Source organism: Rhinolophus sinicus, linkage group LG11 (assembly GCF_036562045.2).
Source record: "Rhinolophus sinicus isolate RSC01 linkage group LG11, ASM3656204v1, whole genome shotgun sequence".
Taxonomy (NCBI): domain Eukaryota; kingdom Metazoa; phylum Chordata; class Mammalia; order Chiroptera; family Rhinolophidae; genus Rhinolophus; species Rhinolophus sinicus.
Genome location: NC_133760.1, coordinates 59,469,102 through 59,492,733, shown reverse-complemented (window position 1 = coordinate 59,492,733; position 23,632 = coordinate 59,469,102). Strand labels below are relative to the sequence as shown.

The 23,632-nt window shown below is 39.7% G+C and overlaps 1 protein-coding gene across 1 annotated transcript in view; it reads right to left on the bottom strand.

The window, feature by feature from the left end:
• The window catches only part of KDM7A (lysine demethylase 7A), a 64,190-nt gene that overhangs the window by 30,440 nt on the left and 10,118 nt on the right, over positions 1 to 23,632 (bottom strand). Inside the window, exon 2 of the mRNA XM_074315293.1 lies at positions 2,524 to 2,609. Coding sequence (XP_074171394.1) covers positions 2,524 to 2,609 — 86 coding nt within the window. The remainder of the gene's footprint in view (positions 1 to 2,523; positions 2,610 to 23,632) is intronic.

Below are 23,632 nucleotides of genomic sequence, written 5' to 3'. Positions count from 1 at the left end.
TCAGTATTATAAAGATACTTGTATATACTGCAAAACTGCCTCCAGAAAAGTGGTAGGTAACTCACATTCTTACCAGTGCATATGATAATTATGATATTACATTGTTTTAATGTTAATTTTTGCAGAACAGATTAGATTCTAATTAGATTGGTTTAGACAACTAAGGGTTCAAACTCCAGCTCTGCCAAACAGCTACATGCAAGAGCTAGTTAGATCATTTTCCTCCCATCATGCTGTTATAAATATCAAAGGAGATACGCAGGTAGAATACTAACTTAGCATAGTGCCTGGTGCCCAGTAAACTGCCAATTGCTTTTAAATGTGCTGGATGTTCACTGAAGGCTACAACTGTCCTGTTGGGCCAACATGCTTGACACATAAAATCAGCCACTGCAAGAGCTAACTGAATTTAAAGGAAGGAGGCCAGTGAATATTTTAGTAGTGGCCATAGGAAAATGAGAAAACAATTTGAATGGATTACACATGCCTGAAAAACACTGAGAGTGTATGTTTAAGTGTTAGGTTGTTTTTTGATACCTGCCAGCAAATAGAGTTCTTAATTCCCATTAAAAGGGTAAACGCTAAATTCACCCTATTAAGTGGGTATTATACTATCCAAATGGTATCTATTACAAGGATTCCTGGGGAACTCTGAAAGGAACAGGAATCCCTGGGTGGCAAGCAAGAAAGGCTTAAGAGCAGAGGGCAAGGGGCCAAAGGGATTACGCAAGTTGGGGTGGAGGGTAAGGTGTGGGGAAGGTGAGCCTTAAATCATGATAACAGAGATTACTGGCTCTTGGGCATTTTCCCTATGGGTACTTCACGTTGGACTTCTGCCCAGGAGAGAGGCACTGCCTGGTCTTATGTTAGTCAGGGACAAGGAGCCCAGGGAGGGCCAGCTAATGCTGTCTTCCCTCTGAAGCATTGTCATTCCAAGTGCAGGGCGTGATCCATTATGGATTGTGAAATCAATTTAGTGAGCATGACAAGCTTTTTAAAAAAATTAAATAGAGTGCACACATGTAGTAATATCTTAAACACTATTCTGCCTCATAGTAACCCACTTCATCTTTCACAGAATGAAATTTAAATTATTTCATGTTGGGATTATATACTTAAATTCTGAACTAAAACTATTATCAATTTTAGTTCTGTTTTTCTTCTTTAGGTAACAACCTAGTATTATTCACTTCCTCCGAGAATTACACTCAGTCAATAATTATTTCAGGTTATATCTACATACTTCAGTGTTACACAAAATAAAAACCTTTAAAAACATTTATGACAAGAAATTAGCCAAATACACATGTAACAATTCTAACCAACCTGCTAACCTCAAATTTTGTACTGTGTGGTAACAAAAAAATAGGTATTCTGTATTTTACAAGGAAATACTTTAATACATTCGTATAGCTTAAATTTATAAATCCCTTACAAAGAAATTTGGTAAATTTTAACGTTTCTAACAAAACATATGAGCAGTCAGTTGCTAGTAGTCTCTTTTTAAAAATTACTTGCCCATAACCTCAAAACAAAATTTCTGTTTAAAAACAAAAGTACTAGCAAAAAGGCTACATTCAAAATAAAGAAGTTGTATAGGTTACCTTCATCTGACTACGCCTTGTTATCAAGGCATATTCGGGAAAAGGTTCCTTCCAGTTCTAAAATGATTAAGTCTACAGTTTCTCCCTTTTGTTTAATGGACACAAAAACTCTAGTTTGCAGTCTACATTTTAAAGGAAAAAAAGTAGTTATAATCCAAAGCCTTTAAAATCTTTCCTTTCACATTTGTACAACAATAATTAATTATTTCAATCGATTTTTCTGAGGCACTTGTGAAAGGCTAACAATAGATATCATTTTCTATGTGATGCTGGTTCTCTCCGGAGGATGGGAGCGTCCCTGCCTGTGTTGCCGGCTCAGGAAGAAGAGTATTGGCAGAGACTTGGTCTGGCCTCTGTCTCCCTCGGGATGGTGACAATGGCGGACAGGTTTCAAGCAGAAAGGATGGCTGGCAGGACTCCAGGCCATACTCAACATGATGATCAAATTCGGAAAACGGAAGTAATATTTTAGCATATCAATGCCCTAAATTTCTCCTGAAAATATAATGCATGTGTGTGCATGCAAGTAGTCTTACTCTGTACACTGTCCCAAAATACTACTGAAAGATCATTTAAAACATTGTTTATAGAGATAAGAACAATTGAAATCAGTTTCCAAAATCAGAAAAAAATTTACTTTACTACACTTCCCAAATTGAAAGCTTTGAAAATATGTACCTGAGTTTGGGGGCTTTGCACTAGCAATTAAGAATGACAGTACTTGTTTCCCTTAATATTTTGACTTATTTAATAAGTTACTTAATAAGTCAGACAAAAACTTCATTCTCGATACCTTCAGAAAAATCTTCCCTGTAGTCCTTGGTGGGTGTAATATACCTACTCAGAGTATCACTTAAAGTCTTATCATGTACACATTAAGGTCTAAACTTCAGTTTTGATTTGCGCCCCTGGTACTTACTCAAAGAGGAACCATGGAGAAGTGCACAGTTGGGACAGTGATACAGGTCGATGTCCACAGCGTGATGCTCTTCCACGCCCACACAGCTGAGATCAGGGAAAGAAAGGCAACATGTAAGTAAGCTGAAAATCTCTACTGAACTATAATACATGGGTTGGGATTTAGCTGAGAAATGTACAAGGATCTCACTAACAAATATTTTCCCTCACACTTGCTAGTAATTGTGGGGAAGTATACACCCAATACACGGGAAGTGATTCACTATTAGCAGTAGTAGAAATATCGAAAGTAACTCAATTATAAGCCATTAGACCCTCAACCATTATATAAATGCCACCTATTATGGACTCAGTATTTGTGTCCCCCAAAATTCACATGCTGAAGCTGTAACCCCCAGTGTGGCCGTATTTGTAGACAGGACCTCTAAGGAAGGAGTTAGGTTAAATGAGGTCATAGTGTGGGGCCTTGGTCCCACAGGATTAGTGTCCTTGTAAGAAGAGACACCAAAGAGCTCGCTTGCTCTCTCTGTCTGCATGCACACACTAAGGAAAGGCCATATGAGTACAAAGCAAGAAGGTAACCATCTGTAAGCCAGGAAGAGAGCCCTCCCCAGAAACCAACCCTGGTGGACCTAGATCTGGGACAACCAGCATCTAGAACTGTGAGAAAAAACATTTCTGTTGTTTAGGACTCCTAGTCTCACGCCATTTTGTTATGGCAGCCCAAGCCAACTAAGACATGAACTAACTTTAAAACATGGCTGTCATCAGCTAACGGTGGTTAGTAAGTTTGGGTAACACCACTGACATGGCAAGAGCACTGAGTCCTAACAGTTCTACATTAGGTCTGATAGCCTTGATTAATCAGTTCAATTAGTTTGAGGCACTGTACTTAGAATACTCCATCTATATGGCAGTGGCACTTAAATAAAAAAATTGAAGGGAACCAACTAGGAACCAAAAAAAACTACATTAGTGACATCTTGAAAACAGGAGTAATTTATTAAAGAATGACCCCAGCAGCTTTGCTACATCCCAAGTAGCAAGGTGTAAAATTTTATAAGTGTTTGTACCCCCAAAAAAGTATAAAACAAAAGCACAACCACAACTTGTATGTGAAAAAGAACCAAAGCAGAACTAACACAGAGTTGAGAAAGGAGGACAAAAGACTATGACAATAACTCAATTGGCAGGTGTAACAATGGAAGAGAAAATTAGTGAACTGGATGAGATGCTCACACTATCTAGAATGTAGCAGAGAGAAATTAGATGATGGGAAATACAAATGAGACGGTAAGAACCATAAAGGATAAAATGAGAAAGTATAACATTTAATCTTCACCTCAGAAGGTGAAGAAAGAATAAGGACAGAAGCAATATAATGAGGAGATAACAGCTAAGAAATTCCAGAAATAATGAAAGACACTGATCCAGATTCAAGAAACTCAACAATTCCCAAGCAAGACAAATAAAAATAAGTCTAAGTCTTTCTGCAGAAAACAAAAGCCAGAAAATTTCAAAGGTACAAGAAAACACCAATTACTTACAAAGATGAGAGTCTTCTCAAAGCAATAATGGTAGATGGAACACATTAGAATATCTTAAATGTGCTTAAAAAAATATCTGCTAACCTCGAGTTCAATATTCAGTTAAAATGTTTCAAGAAAGAGGGGAAAAGTATTTGTAGACAAACAAAAACAGAGTTCACCTCCAGCTAACACACAGTAAAGGAAACGCCAAAGGATGTACTTCTTGCAAAGGAAAATAGCCACTAAGAGGTCTGGGATGAAATTTTAAAAATGAAAAGCTAAGAAAAGTAATACATATGTGGGTAAATTTATATAAACACTGACTACATAAAACAAAATAATGCCACGTGAGATTTAAAAACATAAAGAACTAAAACAAAGGACAACTGCAGCATGTGAGTCAGGAAGGCACAAAGGAGCTCCAGGGTCCTAAGGTACTTACACTGGAAGGAGGGAAGGTGATGATTAACATTGGACATTAGACTTCAATAATATGATAAGTTGAGGATGCCTATTATAATTTCTGGGGAGACAACTAAAAACTCCAGTTAAAAGACATAAATTATCCAGCTGGGCTTAAACAATATAATTCACTGGTTATAAGAGAGACACATAAAACAAGGATACAGAAAGACTGAAAGTAAAGAGATGGGCAAATACATACCATGAAAATAGTAATCAAAAGAAAGTATATCTATAATAATATCAAGCAACACAGACTCTAAAGCAAAAAATATGATAAACATGTTCATATTGATAAAAAATTTCACCACTGGGAGAATGTAACAGGAACAACTGTAAGGGGAGATTTCGACAACTCTCTCAATCTCTGATAGAATAAACAGGCAAAACAAAAAATCTATGAAATATACAAGATTTGAACTGCAGGATTAAGAAACATGGCGTAAGGGACATTTATAGAATATTACACCTACAGATTACACATTCTTTTCAAGCACACATGGACAAGTGATTTATATACTGGGCTATAACCAAACTTGTAAACAGGAATGGAGAGCTTTAAATAATCATGTAAAAAGGTTTTTTTTTAACTCAAAGACTATTAATTTCCAAACCAATAAAACAAAAAATTTCTATATATTTAGGTACAATGTCCTGGGGCCATGGTTTTTTATAAGATACGTAACCCAAAGTAAGAATCATCGGATAGAGGATTCACACTTCTTGATTTTAAAACTAACTTACAAAGGCACAGTAACCAAGACAGTATGGTACAGTAATCAAGACAAAAAGGAGAAACATTCTGATCAATGGAATAGAATTGAGAATCAAAAAATAAACTCTTACATTTAGGATCAAATGATTTTCAACAAAGGAGCCAAGATCATCCAATGGGGAAAGGAACAATCTTTTCAAGAAATGACACTGAGACAAACACACATGCAAAAGAATGCAACTGGACCCCCGCCACACACTACATACAAAAATTAACTCTCATGGGGCAGCCGGATGGCTCAGTTGGTTAGAGTGCGATCTGTGAACAACAGGGTTGCAGGTTCGATTCCCACATGGGCCAGTGAGCTGTGCCTCCACAACTAGATTGAAGACAAGGAGCTGCCGCTGAGCGTCCACAGGGGGGCCTCATGGCTCAGTTGGTTAGAGCGCGAGCTCTCAACAAGGTCGCCGGTTCAATTCCCACATGGGATGGTGGGCTGCGCCCTCTTCAAGTAAAGATTGAAAACGGCGACTGGACTTGGCGCTGAGCTGCGCCCTCCACAACCAGACTGAAGGACAATGACTTGGAGCTGATGGGTCCTGGAGAAACACACTGTTCCCCAATATTCCCCAATAATTTTCTTTTTAAAAATTCCAAAAAAAACTTTAAAACAACAACAACAAAAACACACAGAGATAAAAAAAAAATTAACTCAAATGGATCGTATATACCTAAATGTAAGGGCGAAAACTATAAACCTCCTCAAACAAAGTATAGGAGCAGTCTTCATGTTCTTGAATCATAAAACGGTTTCTTAGATCCTACACCAAAAGCAGAAGGGACAAAAGGAGAAAAAAAACAGATAAACTGGACATCACACTGTAGTCCCCAGGCTTCTGTTTTCTCAGCTTACTGTGGTGTGAGATAATCAGCTGAGTTTCAAAAGTGCCAGGACGGTGTGAAGAAAGAAACTATAAAATAGTTGATCTGATGAAAGGAAAGACCAAGAAACAATAGCATTGCTAAGGCAGTGTTGAGAGTCCACCTGAGGTCTGTGGCAATGAGTTCTAAGTGAAACCATTTCTGCGCAGTTGTGTGATTGTTTTTCTGCCTGTGTTTTGTTTTGTTTTGTGTTCAGCAATGTTCAACCATGTGGTGCAGGCCCAGATGAGGAGGCTGGGTCCATTCACAGTCGGGGTTTTGTAGTGAAAGGCTAGGAAAGGAGTTGAGGGTATTTACAAGGGGGTTAGTATAATGACAAACCGTGAAATCTAAGCTGGACAAAAGGGGCCTGAAGACAGAAGGTAGTGAGGAGATAGTGAGGTGGTCTGAGGGGTCTCAATGTGCTCCTAGCCCTGACACAGAGGGAGGCCTTGAGCAAATGCTGTGCAAGGGGCGGAGATTATGCCCAAAGAGCAGCATGTTCAGAATCTGAAATTTAACAGTAGGTGGCTAACATGGAACAAAGAAAACTTCACTGGACATAAGTGAGAAGATGTGTGAGAGGTATCTCTACATTCCATGAAACAGAGTTCAAAACCAAACCTCCCTGATACTGAAAGTGAGGTTCATTAGATGTCAGTAAGAGGTGCTACACTCTGACCAGAACAGAAACTCAAGGCCACAGAAGCCAACTTGACACTTCTCATAACCCATGGTTTGTCTTGTCATACCTTGACTATGGCCACATTCCTTATTCTTAAAAAGGGATGGCTACATCAAAAGAATTAAGTGAGAAAAAATTGTTAGATGTCTCCTGGAAAACCTAACCCAGCATGTATCATAAACTTACCCAGGAATATTTCAGATACATGATTAAGGGTGCCTCACACAGGCTTCGGGAAGAAAGAAAAGATCGGGACATTCCAATTAATTACGGACACTCTGGGCAAAACTTAGCTAACAGTCCTCAGAGACCCATGGCTCCTCTCTCCAGCTTCTAAACTCTTCGCCCCCACACTCACCCGACATACTCTCTTCTATTACAATGTCAGAGCTATCTTCAAGTTTTGACTAATTCTAACCAATTGGCAAAACATTTACGGCTTACATTTATTAAAAAATTGCGGAACTGAATAGTAAACTTGGTAAATAAGTAAAAACAGTAAATTTGATACATTAGTAAATCTGAAAAAAATTCTTTCATCATATAAAATACAATTAAAAAATCAAATGAAACATAAAAATTAAATGTTCCTACACCAAGGTTATTTCAGATCTTTGAAGGGTACTAAAAGGAACTACTACATACATTTTGTTTTCTCTCTCAGAGGTTCGGAAACACCTCCCACCCTTCAACCTCCATTAAAAGAATTTTACAGAGCTTTAACAGAAGAGCAAACACAGTAGGGCATAAAAATGCAGAATTCTGAAAGCAAATTTTGTAAAAATCATTTTCAATCTTTCTTTAGTCTCTTTTACTCCATTTGTTTCTCTTACGAAACTTTCTTTCATATACAAATCACCCTTTTTCCTAACAGCAAAATGTTAAATGTTTATTAGACGTGTGTGTGTGTGTGTGTGTGTGTGTGTGTGTGTGTGTAGGGGGCAGTGTTTTCCTACAGGGGTGCCAATCTGACCTTTGCTGAATAGCTTCCATCTATAGAAGAACAGCCTCAATGCCATTTGGTGAGTGGGACAGTGACGACTTTAGCACTTTCTATTGTTTTTATCTTCTGAAATTGTTGCTTAGCTGGCATTTTTTTGACACTTGATGAGAACAGAATTGAATTAATGACTAACCAGAATTCCCCAGGATCTGCTAAACATTCCTTCTTTTCTTCTCAGATAATGCTCCCATTTATATGCTACTCTTGGTGTTAGAAGAGTGGGTGGCCAAATTCTTTATGATCTTACTGTCAGTAGACTTCCTTGGATATTCCCCTTGCTTCAAATGCTCCCCCCATTCTTCACCAACCTTACATTACCTTGTCTCCAAGTACAACTCAAATTCCTCCTTGTTGGTGAAATTGCACTGGATCATCCCACAGAAAGGCCTTCAACATTTTATTGATACACATTTCCACTCATTTATGTCTAATATTGAGCTATTTATATATCCTCTACTTCCTGAAATGAGCTCAAGACTTTTCTCAGTACCAAGTATGGTACGGCCTCAATACGATGACCCCAGTAAATTTATGTTGATTATTAACTGCTGAAAACTTATTTGAAAACAGGTATGCTGTAGTAAAATTACAAGCAACTTAAAAAGAAATCTGTTCAGCTTGAATTTTTTAAGAATTCGGTTCAGGAACAAAGGCAACAGTTGGTAAAAAGGGAAAGATCTTCCAACATATAAATTAGATTTTTTTCGTCTTTCCTAGCATGGTAGAAAGCTGTGGTAATGGAATTCATTCATTTAAAATTTTGCTTCAGTACAAGTTTTCACCTATGTATCACAATTCACTTTCTTGCCCAAAGCACCACAGTTATGTCATCAAAGGGGGTAGGGAGTGGCCTTTGAGGTGAATTAACTCAGGAAGTTGACAACCTGCTCTTCAGATTTCCTTTCATATTGTTTAATTCTGGGTCAGCTGAGGTCATCCGACAGCTATAAGCCAGGCAAGGACTACCCAGCCTAGTTCCATGCCACCAGACAAACAAGTGTCAAGTGGCTTCAGTGGGACGTGTAGATTTTGGAATTAGAATGGCTTGATTTGATTTCTAGTTCTGCTATTTTGACTTTGAACGAATTTCTTAATCTCTTCTCCCCCAGGATTAAATAGGACAATGTATATAAACACGTAGAGCATAGGGCTTGGCATATAGTAAGCAATGGCACAGTAAATATATTAAGTAATAAATGGCAGCCATTAATATTATTATGTTTCTATTAGGCACCAGTCACAGCTCATATAGCTCTGGGCTTATTATCCATGATGTTTGAGACTAAGCAGGAAACTTTGCTTTAATGATTAGGCTTAATATATTTCTTCTTCAAATATGTTTCTTCAGAGAACACTCAATTAGATACTCAAATGACCATTCTTTAAGGGGGAAAAAGGAGAATTTGTTTTCGATGTTTAATTAATTTTTGATGGTTGAGTTCTCTGGAGTTAGTCTGCCTATGTTAGAATACTGGCTACCCCACTTAGTAGCCGGGTGACTTTGGGTAACTTACTTTGCCTGTATGGTTTTTGTCTCATCTGTAAAAATAGAGATAATGACAGTATTTCCCACTAAGAGTTATTAGGAAAATTAAATTAATATACATAAAATGCTTAGAACGATACTGGAAAACAATGGTTTTGCTGGTTCAAAACCCTGATTTTGCTAACCAGTATTGGCTTAATAGGTTCACATTCCTACTCAAAGTACTAGAATACAAATAGGCATTTTCACTTTTTTTTTCTCCTTTTTCTTCCGCCTCCCCCCTACTCCAGTTAGAGCCGTTGTTTCTCAGTCTAGTTGTTTCTCAGTCTAGTTGTGTAGGACACAGCTCCCAGGCCCATGCTGTTATTAGGAGCCTTGCGCTCCCCCACAGCTGATGCAGTCCGGTGGCCAGTCACGTGGCAGCACACAGCAGCCCACAGCAGCTCATGCCAACCTCGGCTGCTCATGGCAGCCCAGCTCCAGGGAGAGCTGTTGTTCACAATCTTAGCTGTAGAGGGTGCAGCTCACTGGCCCATGTGTGAATGGAACCGGCGACCTCAGCATTAAAGCACGGCGCTCCAACCACCTGAGCCACCGGGCTGGCCCCTTTTGCACTTTTAAATTGTTTTATGCAGTGTTTCAACCATGAGATAATTCATTATCAGATATCACTTAAAGTAAAAATTTACAATTTACACATATGAAATATTTTCAGTGAAAATCAAACTGGTAATTTATAATTAAAACTGTGGTTCAGAAAAACCCAACTTTTCTTGCTGACATATAAAACCACTGTCATAAATTTAAGTGCTTTTCTTTGTAAGTTGAACATGGCCTAATTCACCTTCTGTGAAGATTTTATTTTGACACATTAAAGCTATTTATTGGCATACGTATTATGTGCTTCACTATATTTAACAAGGGTTCGGAATGACACGTATACTGTGAGCCACTGTTCCTACCTCCGACAGCTGGCTCATGCTTCCAACTGTCCCAGTGCTTCCTGAGTTATTTCCAACCAGCTGACTACGAACATCTACGTTAATAAGGATGAGGGAGGACGGCAATACAACAAGGAACTGAACAAAGAACACACGAGGAAAATGAGGGGGGAAGGAATTGGAGACCCGATAGACGCGCTCACTGGTACAAAATGTACCCCTTAAAAAGCCGAAAACCCTGCTGACAAGCTTCTAATTAAATCTGTTCCAAGATGAATCTGTGAAATATAGGCATCAAATATAATGTACATGATGAATGATACAGTACACTGCTTGCTTCTTGAGGGCAGAAAACATGCTTGTTCTGCTGGTCACTTTATCTGGCCCCCAAAGTACACAGACTAGGTGATGTAAATGGTAAATGGATTAAACGGAGCTTTACAGCTAAGCACAAATAAACCATTCTCTCATGAAGGTAATACTTTCTATTAGAATGTTCTAAAGAAAGAAAAGATGTTTGAAATTTCTGAAATATACAAACGCTAAATATACGTGCTTTTCACCATCCTGTGGTCACTCCACTAGCCACTCAACCTCTCAGGCTAACCCTCGCTTCTCCTCATAGCAATCTACTTTCTGCCGCGCTCGCCATGGATGGGGTCGGTCTATAGAGACTAAGGGAAGCTATGATGCAAACAACGCCTAGCGGATCTGCTATTGCAGGGAGACAGACTATACTTCTATTTATAACCAGTGAAACAGCAAATCAATGCCAGCCCAAAAGTAAATCATCTTGGGGGAGAAAACACTTGTCACGATGATAAAGGAGAAGCAGCAGCAATTTCATAAAGGTTTGCTTGACAATGTTCTTAATAAAGGAAGAAATTTAAAAGTCTGTTATCAGTATGTACATCAATGTGTACACTACTGCCTTCACGTACTTTGACTGATAAATTCTACTTAATGACTGCAGCAGGAAGAAGAAACACGAAAAATTTGTTCTAAAGCAATCTGAATCTAGAAGTACATGAAATGCAAGACTTAAGGAATTAACATTTCAAGAAAACTTTTTCTAAACTCCTTTCACATTATCTGTGGCTCCCAAACCTGGCTGCGCATTGGAATCTCCCATACAGCTTTTACAAGCTGCTATGAGCCAGCCTTTCAAAAGAAACCAGCAGCTCTGTAGGAAGAGATATAGAAAGATCTCCAAGATATGCTGCACAGCAACAAAAGCCAGGTGCAGAGCAGTTTGTATAATATGCCCCCTCTACCTCTAACCAGCCACACGTACATGTTTGTAAGTGCAGAGTATATGTCTGGAACAATATGCAAAAAAAAAAAAAAAAGGTTAAAGTAGTTGCCTCTGGGAAAGAAAACTGAGTGGATGCAGAATGGAGGAGAGGAAGAACTGCTTTTCACCATATAACCTTCTAGTGTATTTTTTGTACTGTGTGGTGCTTATTTTAAAAAAAGAAAAAGAAAAACACATTCCGAGCCCCACCTCAGATCTACAGGGAAAAGTTAATGGGTGGAGCCCAATAATGTTTATTTTTAACAAGTTCCCCAGGTGATTCTTTCGCAGCCAGCTTGGCAGAGAAATGGCATTTGGGGAACTACTGATCTCAAACCCTAGCACAGAGGCTGGCACAATACCTCCTTCACGGTTGCTTCTATGAAAACTTTGTCACTCCAATTAGACTTTAAGCTCCTTAAAGACATCACTGATATTTAATAATTCAGAATTCCCTATTCCCCACAGATCTACCTAAAGCTGATTACAGAATAGATGCTCACAAAATATTTCCTGGTTGACACAAAGCAGGAATTCCAAGCACAGTGGGGAGGCGTTAGTTTGGAGTACTATCCTGGAGCCTGTTTAAATATGAATTTTGCAAATATCAAAAGACAGAAAACGGATTTAAGGGGGGAAAATAAACAGCTGATGAATTTTTCTTTTGAGATCTTACTTTGAAATGTCCATATATTTATTTTGTCAACAAAAAAGAATGCAGTATTCTTGACTGTTTAGGTTCAGTCACAGGTATAATCCTATTGCACAGAAAGGGTCCTATTTGTACAGATTTATATATTATGCCCATTTGTTTCCTTTCATGTGGTTCCTAAGTGTCCCTACCTTGATTCTCCAAATAGGGTATCTGTTAAGAGAATACATAGATTAAGTAGATTACAAATAGAAATAACTAGATTTTTAAAAGATGAACCAACAGCCATCAGAACCAGTACAACTCAGCTGACAGTTTTATTTCCCACTGTGAGTACGGGAAGAAAAGCTATATTTTCTAGGGTCTAATGACACCTACAGAAGATTTAATATATTCCAGGCTAAGAGATCACCCCCAGGGATAAAAGATAACAGGAAATCATAAACTTTTATATTGAGGACACTTAGTAATGAGTCAGCTACAAAGGACAGGAGTCAAGTCAAGCAGATCTAGTTCCCTAATAACCTTTCTCCTCTTGTAAACAGTCTTCAGTGCCCGCCAGCACCTAAGGGGAGAGACCACATTCCAAACTAAGCCAAGAGAAAGGATTCCTATTAGAGAACTTTCTGTTGGGACAGAAACTACAGTAGTACTCTAAGGGGGACCGCTTGACTTCTTAGCAGGCTTCTTCATTCTCAGTGCAGGCTGAGTTAGAGTAGAGGTTTGGACCACGGAATCTTGACATAATCCATAATAAATATCCCTACATGGAATTGTATATACTACCCAGAAGATCTCAAAGAACTTCAAAACAATTACAGATCAGAAGTATTCATCAAAAGCAGAATGAGTAGTACTGAGCTGTCCAGGGAAGGTCAACAGCAACACTAGACCATCAATTTCAAGTCATACAAGTAAGGGCAATACGTAAAGTGCATAATACGTAAGAAAAACTGTTTACCTATCTATATGTTAGATCCATGCAAAAAAACAAATCACCATGTTGTACATCTGAAACTAATATGTCAACTGTAATCAAAAAATAAATTTAAAAAAGAATATATCCTTTATTAACATATACATTAAAAACCTGTGTATGCTCTTAAAAAATAATTTATTACAGGTTCCTCAAAGTACATTTTGTAATTCTTCTTAATTTCCACTAGAGGTCAGATGATAGATGTTTGGCAAATGTAAGAAAAATACAGGCAGTCCTCGCTTTGCATAGTAGTGCAAGACCATAAAAATGACCATGCAAAGCTATCTTAGTAATCGATAGGGAAAATTACAATTGTTTCCTGACCTTTAAAAATGTCTGTCAAAACATTAAAGGCCCTTTTACTGCTGGTTATAATGTGCAGAGAACTGAAGAAAATAGTAAAAGCAGTATTAACGCAGTACGCCGGAGTTCACACCACGCCGCTCGTGTGCGCTCCCTGAGAGCTTCTGGCTGCACATCTAGAGTCCCCCGAGTGGGCAGTGCCAACATTCCCCCCCACCTTCAGTTACTCTTCCATTTATGCTCAATTTAAATTTCACTTCCACAATCAGCACTCTTTGTTTCTTTGCTACACTTTCATCTTTATTGGCCACTTCCGTCTTTCGATGACCCAGCTGTGTAATACGTCACATGGCTTTCTCACACGGAGACAAGGAGGCAGCCTTTCCTGTGTGTGTGTGTGACCTGCAGAGCAGATGTGCCCTGTCACTGACACACCCACTCGCTGATCTGCACCCTGAAGAGCTCGTAGCAAACTCTGTACTTCACTGCAGTACAAATGCAAGTTAATATATCATGGTGACTAAAACCTGAATCGTGTTCGCCAGGGACTAGTGTTACTTAACTAAACCATGTGACATTGTGACATAATTAAGAAATAAAGTCCCGGCACAAGAGTGCCTCAAACCCTTCTGAAAGGAGCATATTTTGCTATTCGTAACAAGCCCCTTTCAACCACACCTGAGTTTATGCTAATGAGGTAACTGGGTGGGCCCCTAGATAGCTTCAGGATGGGGGGCTGATTGCCAGAGGAACCAACCAGATGATTAGAGGGTTAGAATTTTCAGCCCCACCTCCCTAACCTCGGAGGCAGGGAGAGAGGCTGGGGACTGACTTAATCGCCAATAGCCAATGATTTAATCAATCGTGCTTAGTAATAAAACCTCCAGAAAAACCCTAAATGAAGGGGTTCAGGGTGCTTCAAGGTTGGTGAATGGATCCACATGCCCGGAGGTGGCACCTCCGCTCCTGAATGTGACACCCTTCTGGACCTTGCCCTATGTACTTCTTCATCTGGCTGTGGATTTATAACCTTTATAATACCCTCTATAATAAAGTGGTAATAGTAGGTAAAGTGTTTCCTTGGGATCTGTGAGCCATTCATTACACAGCATATTATCAAACCTCAAGAGGGGGTCAGGGGAATCCCCAATTTGTGGCCAAGTCAGCCAGAAATACATAGGTAACCTAGGAACCCACTATTTGTGATTGGTGTCCAAAGTCGGGGGCAGTCTTAACCTGGGCTCTTATCCTGTGGGGTCTGCACTAACTCCAAGTGGTGTCAGAAATGAATTAAAATTATAGGACACCCAGTTGGTGCCTACTTGAACTGGAGAACTGCTTGGTGTAGAAAACCCAGAAATTTGGTGTCAGAAATGCTGTTAGGCAGAGAAACAGTTTTCCCTACAAGGTAACTGAAATCGGTGCATCTCAGACCCATGCTAAGTGAGGACTGCCATATCACATCCCTAAAAGAGCATTTCTTAAACAAACTGTTTCACAGGAGTTAAGGTTACTCACAAAAAGTCCGTAGTCAAGAAACTGGGAGATGCTGGGCTGAGCAAATCACTTTACCAGCTGGACTTTGCAGAGAATTCAACAAATGGATGTGCACTCTGCATATCCACGCTGGGGATCTAGCATAAGTGGTAAATAGGACCTCAGGTCTGGCTTTCTTTTTTCAGGAAATACTCCATGGACTTATTGTTTTCCACCTTGAAAACGTGTTCTACAAGCTAATTTTCAGACTCACCCACTGTGAAAAGTTAATTACAAATTTAATGTTTTTATAATTGTTACAACTTAAATTTACAAAATTTTAAAAAAGTAATGTTTTACAATTGTATAACTGATACAAAGTACCAGTCAGTCAAGTGTGTTGTAAACCGATTTCCTTAACAACATAGGATACCAAGTTAGTGACAGCATTTACTGCACACGTTACTGAAACGCATATAAGTCAAAAAGTCAATACCTTATAACACACTGAAACTTTTTCAACTATCTTTTTAACCTCAAGAGAAACTTACCAAAGACGTTTGTCTCAGATTTCCGTGATCACAATATAATTAACACGTACTTATAGGGCGCTGTTCAGGCTCAAGCCTTATCCATAGGAGGCCAGGTACACCGTACCTCTACGCCAGCCAGCTGAATATTGTCTTCTGGGTAAAATTACTTATGAGCCAGAGCTCCCCTTATTCACCAGGCAGAATAAGATTCTAGGATGAGAATTCAAGGCTGCTAGCCAGCACCACAGACACTCTGACTTCAAAGATTCGAACCTTGCTTGCCAGACCGATGTAAGTAATACTCGTGAAATCCCGTTAGCAAGCATCGCCTCCATTCTTGGCTGGGCCCCCTCTGTTGTCACCCGTGTACCAGGATGGCAGAGTAGATGGGCAATTGAAGAAGACCTGTGGTCTGATGCTCCAGAGAAATCTTCAATTTTACTCTAGTTTCGAAAACAAAGAAGATTTGATGCAGCAGTGGGACTTGGCCAAAGTAGATCAGAGACAGCAAGAAAGTACAGCAAGGAAAAAGGTGAAACACTATCAATAAATTCCCAGGAGTCTGGAGCAATTTCGTGCACAGTCTAACACAGGCCAATAGCCCATATAACACAGAAAACTAAGGTACATGGTGCTTAGTCATCAAAACTAAGTAGTGTGGTATCTATTAAGAAGAATATAATATATCTGTGAAAATCTGTCTAAAAATAGTTGACATATAAACAATTTTATCTCCTGAGTAATTTTTCTGAGGACACTCAGTTACATTTCACAAGCAGAACCTTCAGTTACAGGAAAATCTTATTTAAGTAGGCTAGGTCATTCCCCAAAGACGGCAAAGTGGTTGCTAGTTTTTCATATGCGAATTAATCTATGAAATGTTAATACTTCATTGCAATTGTTCCCATGCTAAAGGTTACTTACTGCTCCGGAATGTTTCTAGTGTTTTGAAAAAGAAGGGATTCGAAAGCACTAACGGAAGGGAGAGATAAATTAACAGCAACAACTTCAAATTAAAATCGTATCACACATAAACTTTAAGGCAAGACATCTTTTCAAGGTAACAGGACTAGCAAACCATTCGAGGAGGTAAGTAAGCAGCTTTCATATTCTACTTTGAGAGTCATGCTCCTAATGCATCTGCTTATTGATACAAGAAATGAAAGCACACTGATTATACAGGCATTAATAGACAAATATGACTATCATGTAAAAATCTGTTATCTGCCATTTAATAAATGGAATCCAAACTCTACTTTAACTCCATTACCTCTTGCTTATGACCTTTCTTCTCATGAATAATTTTCTACTGGTTTCGATGGGAGTCTCCCAGAAGCAGACTCTGACACACGAATCTGAGTGCAGGTGTTCATAGGGGAGGTGGCCCTGGAAGCCCCGGCCGGGAGAGGAACAGCGCGAGCGGGACGGGGAGGAAGGCATGGAGGCTGTCTGGAGGAGCGCCTGCCCCTCTGCGGCCATCGGGAAGACTGGGACAAAGTGCTTCAGCGTGGTCCCACCCGAGGGAAGAGGAGAGCTAGGTATTTATCTACGTCTCCCAATAGGAAATGCTGGATGGTTGTCATAGAGCCACTGAGGTCCCAGAATTTCCTGCCTGCTTCAAGTGCAAGCTGCTGAGCTCCAGTAGCTGAAGAAGGCCCTCAGGCCAAGTCTCAAGTGCTTTCAGCAAGAAGTCTTCCAGAGGGCCAGCCCGGTGGCTCAGGCAGTTAGAGCTCTGTGCTCCTAACTCCGAAGGCTGCCGGTTCGATTCCCACATGGGCCAGTGGGCTCTCAACCACAAGGTTGCCAGTTCAATTCCTCGACTCTCACAAGGGATGGTGGGCTGTGCTCCCTGCAACTAAGATTGAACACGGAACCTTGAGCTGAGCTGCTGCTGAGCTCCCAGATGGCTCAGTTGGTTGGAGCGCGTCCTCTCAACCACAAGATTGCTGGTTCGACTCCCGCAAGGGATGGTGGGCTGCGCCCCCTGTAACTAGCAATGACAATTGGACTTGGAGATGAGCTGCGCCCTCCACAACTAAGATTGAAAGGACAACAACTTGACTTGGAAAAAAGTCCCGGAAGTACACACAGTTCCCCAATAAAAGTCTTGTTCCCCTTCCCCAATAAAGTTTTTTTTTTTTTTAAAAGAAGTCTTCAAGAGATGAAGATAGAGATATCGTGTTTCCCTGAAAATAAGACCTAGCTGATCATCAGCTTTAATGCATCTTTTGGAGCAAAAATTAATATAAGACCCGGTCTTATTTTACTATAATATAAGACCGGGTTTTATTTAATATAAGACCAGGTCTTATATTAATTTTTGCTCCAAAAGACGCATTAGAGCTGATGGTCCAGCTAGGTCGTATTTTCGGGGAAACACGGTAGAGGTAAAGCTGGAAACAAAGAAAGACAGGGGATATGGATGGCTCCTCCAGAGCGTGCTATCCATGTAAAATTCTAGTCTAGCCAAACTGACACGCATACCCACTTAGCTCGTGCAGTCTTTGCACACACATGCTCATCTTCATACTCACTGTGCTCTTCACCTTTCTCGCCATCATTCCTCCATCCTCTCGGGGAGACATACTGAACAAGAATACTCCATGCATTCTATAATAAGGTTGTTATGGCTAAACAGGTATAGATCAAGTAAATAATACTAAGTAATACTAAGGAACAGCTAATGCTTAATTCCTGAACAAAGATTGAAGACAAAATTGTCCGACTTGATGAGGAAATCCACACCTGATTTGTGTTAGCGGGGACAGAACCATCACTGGGCGCCAGCAATTCTCCAGAAAAAGAAAAAACATTCCTAGCAACTTATTATTGTGTATCAGTTCCAGAGACACACATTGTGGCCTGAACACCTTGAAGGAGAGTCCATTCACTGGGATGGAGGAGAAGACTGACTGCAGGAGGGGGGCTGCCTGGAAGGGAGTCTGACTTGGGATCACTGGCGGATGGGATGACATTGTCCATCCAAGTGGAAACAAAAAGTTGGCAATTATATATTCAAGACTAGAGCTCAGAGCAGAGGTCTACGAAGGAGATAAAAACTTAGCAATCATCCACATACAGATGAAAGCTGAAGTCATAGGATCAGATAAAGGCTAGAAAAGGGGAACTACTGAGGACTGGACTCTGGGGTACTCCAGGGTTGAAAGATCAAGGAGCTAAGAAGCAACTGCCCTGAGGACTGAGAAGGAGAAGTGGGGAGGGAGGGGGGAGAGCCAGCGTGGGGACTGCCCAGAAGCAAGTCAGGTGAAGCGCGTTGGTAACTTGGACAAGAGCTATTCCAGTGGAGGAGTAAAGCTGAAAGCCTGACTGGATTGGGCTCAGAGAGAAAGGGACCTCAATTGAAAAAAGACAGAGAAACAAACAAACAAAACAACTGGAGACAGTAAATATGGACAATTCTTTTGATTAATTTTGTTATAAAAGAAACAAAGAAATGGGGTTGCAGCTGAAGGGACAATGTCTGGTCAAAGAACTTTTTTTTTTTTTTTTTGCTTTTCTTTTAGTGAAGGTTATATACTATTGGCACACTAATAAGAAAACAAAATGAAATTGGGGGTAGGTGGGTAACTACTGAAGCCATGTCCACGAATAGATGAAAGGGAATGGGATCTAACACACCCAAAGGCAACTGCCAATGACTTAGCAGTTTCCTTTTCTTTCTGAAGTTACATTTCCAGAAATTTCCTAAATCTGAAAATAGACCTCTCCATAGTAAAGCAGACTTTGGCAACTGTGGCTCACATATCAGTGGAGGAATGCAAGATGTGTAGTGCTGACACTTCAAAAACAACGACTAGAATAAAAAGTTCTAAGGGGGAGAATGTCATTCATTTCAAGAAAATATGCTATTTTGACAAAACAGAGATGCTTCTTTGACTCATCTAAGGATCCCTTCTTTCCAGCGGGTGCGTACAAGCCTTCTAGTTACTTTTTAGCGCCATAGCTCAAGGTCTACCTTAGTGTCGAGTTATGCAAACCTGGAGGAACAGACATCGAGCAGGCTTGAAGCCTGCCAGGAAGACGGCACGTCGGAGAAGCCGATCTTCACGTCGGCCAGTCTTACCATAGAAACCGAGGAATGTGCTGAGGTTGTGAGCAGTTACTCACACCTGCTGGGCAGGCAAGGTGGCCACTAAAACAGGAGGAACCCCGAGGACCATAGCACTGAGATCACTGCGAAATGGCGGGCCCGATGGGATCCCGTTCCTAGCCGTATTATCACTGGCAACAGGGCCAGTTTATGGGAACTGAAGGCCAGCGCAGCGTGTCCTGCCAAAGGGACACACTCGGCAGGGCCTCCTGCTTTGTACAGCCATTCTCATTTGGTTAAATGCTTCAATCCTTTACTGCCATTGAAGAAACCTGTATCATTTCCCTATGTCTGTTACTATCTTCTCATCAACCACCATCACCCTTCTGACACTTACATGTACACATTTTATATGATAAAGACTAACTCAATAAACATATCTTTTCTCACAAATATTAAAATATGCAGTGAGCATCAGAAACACATGGCTTAACAGCTATTTCTGTTTAGGACAAAACTAAATTTAAAAAATCAAAATTCATTTAAAGATGTTTTAAAAAAAACGTTATATAAATACTACACAGATATGGTGAAAACTGTGAATGATGGTCAATGAAAGCTTGAAATGTGACGGAGGCAATAAAAAATGACGTGGTAGAGAGGGAGGGATGGAAAGGCAAGAAAAGTCACCCATACCCTAACATTTTCAAGTACTACGACTTGTAGCATAGTCTTCCTCTGTCCTGTCCAAGAAAAGAAAGAACCTCGCATAGCATTGGAGCAGGTGAATGAACCATACAGCAGGTGTGGGGCCAGGAATGAGGCTGAGAACAAGCCCTCCCACCCCACCCCCCGCAACTGGCAGGAGGTAAGTGGAGAGATTTCCTGGAGAACACTCCCGAAGAGATGGGCAGCCCTAACAGGCGATCCTGAGGGACAGCTGTGTGAAAGACTTAAGCCCTTTCAGAGGATAATCAATTCCAACAAGGGTTAAGAAATAAGAAAACAGAAAGCAAGTTCAGATCAGGGAATCTGTTCTCTTACGCCATAGGCTGTATGCCCACAAATTTAGAGGTAAGGACAGAAAAATTCAGGAAGCAGAGTCCAGGGCTGACTACTCGGCATTTGGATGGCTGGAAAAGAGGGTTTGAGGAAAGAAGTCCCTGAATCAAACAGAAGGGAGCCTGCTCTCCTAGTAACCATGGGATCTAAGGAAATGTTAATAGTTACAGAAAACAAAGACAGGCTAGCAAAAAAAGGAAAGTGACTCAAAAAACCAGGCACACAGAAAATTAGCCTTAAAAAAGTCCTGAAATAAGAAGCGTAAAGAAGATGAGACCTGTGACAAGTTAAGTTAAGTAAAAAGACTAAAATTGCTTTAATTTGCAGACGGTTTACCCCAAGTTTCCTTCATAAAGTAGTCAAGTAAAAAGGAGTGACCGTACGTCTACAGAGTGTAGCATGTGTGACTGTGGGAGTTCACAGAGAGGAGGAAAAACCCAGGAACCCACAAATCAGTCTCTGGGGGAGAAAGCTCTCTTGTGGTCACACAGAAAGTTTCTGAAGTCATTGACTGGAATTGGCCAGAAAGCTTCTGCTTCCAGAGCGCCTGGGGTCCCCTACTTTATCACTTACTGGATCAGTTAGGATGTTATCCAAACTGTTACATTGTTCTGACTTTTGTTCATGTATTTTTTCAATAGTCTATGGAGTTCCTGAGCAGTGGGAGTATTTCCAGAACCATTTTATTTTCTTTTTTATATTTACTAATATAAAGTACCCATAAGACACTGTATAAATCGAAAGGACCACAATGGATCACACTCCAATTTCTATGTGAAATAGTGACCAATTATCTGACAACCGCTTTTACACATAAAAACACCAAATTATTTATAATGGTAGAGGTTCCCCCAGCTTTTGCAATTTAATACTTTACAGTACATGATGTCAGACTGTTATGAATACTAGCTGATAAATAGGAGTCAATATCAGATACCTGAATTCCTCTTTTGTGCTCAAGGAAAAAGACGCTTCTAAACTACAAAGGTAGAGAAGTCCACCACTTCTCCACAAAGCATTCTAAACATTTTTTATTCCCCCCCTCCCCATAATAAAATTGTGTTGGATATGTCATTTTATTTTCTCTAACATTGATTTTTGATGTATTAGAATTATCAGATAAATGTAATTAACAATCCTGGTTAAGAAGTATCTTAAATTTGCTTAGTTAGTATGTTTACACTCATCAAACTTGTTTCAACATCAGTGTTCCTTATGCTTCCTGTCTTTGATCAACAGTTCCTTTAGGAAATAAATTTTAAAATATGACTACAGATAAAAACAATTTCAAAGTGTATATTAGAAATTTACCTTAAGGGTAACCAAATCAAGAAATTTACCTTAAGGGTAACCTCATCAAGAAAAAAGATAAACATACAAAAATATATACACTGCAGCACTCTTAAGTACTAAGGAGAGAGAAACAAACCAGCTAAAGAATCCATCGAGAAACGGATAAATCAGAGTAAATCCACAAAATGGAATTCTATGCAGCCATTGAAAAGAATGACATGTCTGCATATGATATGAAAAGCTCTCCTAGACCTCCAGGATATTTTAATAAATGAAAAAGAGCAGGGTATAGAATCTTTCCTTATAGATGGAAACTCAAAACTGGTAGCGATCTTCCAATGGGGAAGGGGGACTACAGGAAAGAGACGACACTCACTTTTTCATCTTCCTATACTGCTTGAATTTCTCACCACATTTTTTTAAAATTACAGGCTATGCAGTCAAAGGAGACACAAACACTTTTTTGTATTCATGTCTTTTTCACTCCTATTTATTGTTTAAAGCTAATAAATACTATGCATTAAATTTTCCTTTTATTAAAAAGTATAGCTGACATACAATATTATATTAGTTTCAGGTGTAGTGATTCAACATTTATTTATCTACCTTATGAAGTGATAACCACACTAAGTCTAGTAACCATCTTTCACCGTGCAAAGTTATTACAATATTATTGACTATAAATTTAAATTTTCCTTCAAATAATAACCAATAAAAAATGCTAACGAGTCAATTAATTTCAAAACTAGAGATAAAGGGAAAGAATCCAACGTTTATTTCTGCCTCTCCTATACCAACTGGGTAACCAACGGAGTAGACGCAGGAAAATGTCCTCTTTTAGACGTATTCCAGCTAATTAAAGGAGGACTTTTATAATTACATTACCACCATTTTGCAACCACTAATGTAATGAATACATGAATGGGTATCGGCACTGTTCAATGGCAGCAAACATGACAAAAAGAGAAGCAACCAGATGTTTTCTGCTTCCTGGTGGACGACTACACCTCCCACTTATAAAATATTCTTGGGGGGGCCGGGGGAGAACCTGAATCTCATCAAGCTTCTCTGGCTCCAACCGCCAATTCACAGGAAGGAGCGGAACATGTGAAAAGATGCTGCCAGGGATGTAATAAGCAAAATCCAGAAAGTGGAAAACTTTACAGGGTAAACAACCAATTTCTGCAACAAATAAATGGCAACAGAAAAGGGGGACGTGAGGTAACCTACAGACGAGGGTTTTCCATCAGCAGCATCACTGCCATTTAGGACCAGACAACTCTTTTCTCGTGGGGACTGCGGTGCATGATGGTTAGCAGCACCCCGCCCTCTACCTTCTAGATTCCTCAGCAACACGCCCCCCCCACCCCAATAAAAAGTGTTTCTAGACATTGCCAAGTGTCCCATGGGTGCGGGGTACAAAAATCCCATGCAGTTGACAACCACTGCTGCAGATTAAGAGACTTATGAGACATAGAAACTAATGACAATGTATAGACCTTAACTGGATCTTGACTCAAACAAGTAGTTAAAGAAAAAAAATTGACATTTATGAGACAACTGGAAATTTGAACACTGAATATTTGATGATATTAAGGAATTGTCAATTATTTTTAGTTGTAATAAAGGTATTGTAGTTTTTTTAAAGAGACCTTATTGATATACATGTTGAAATAGTCATAAATATAATGATATCATCACAAATTTGCTTCAAAATAACACGAA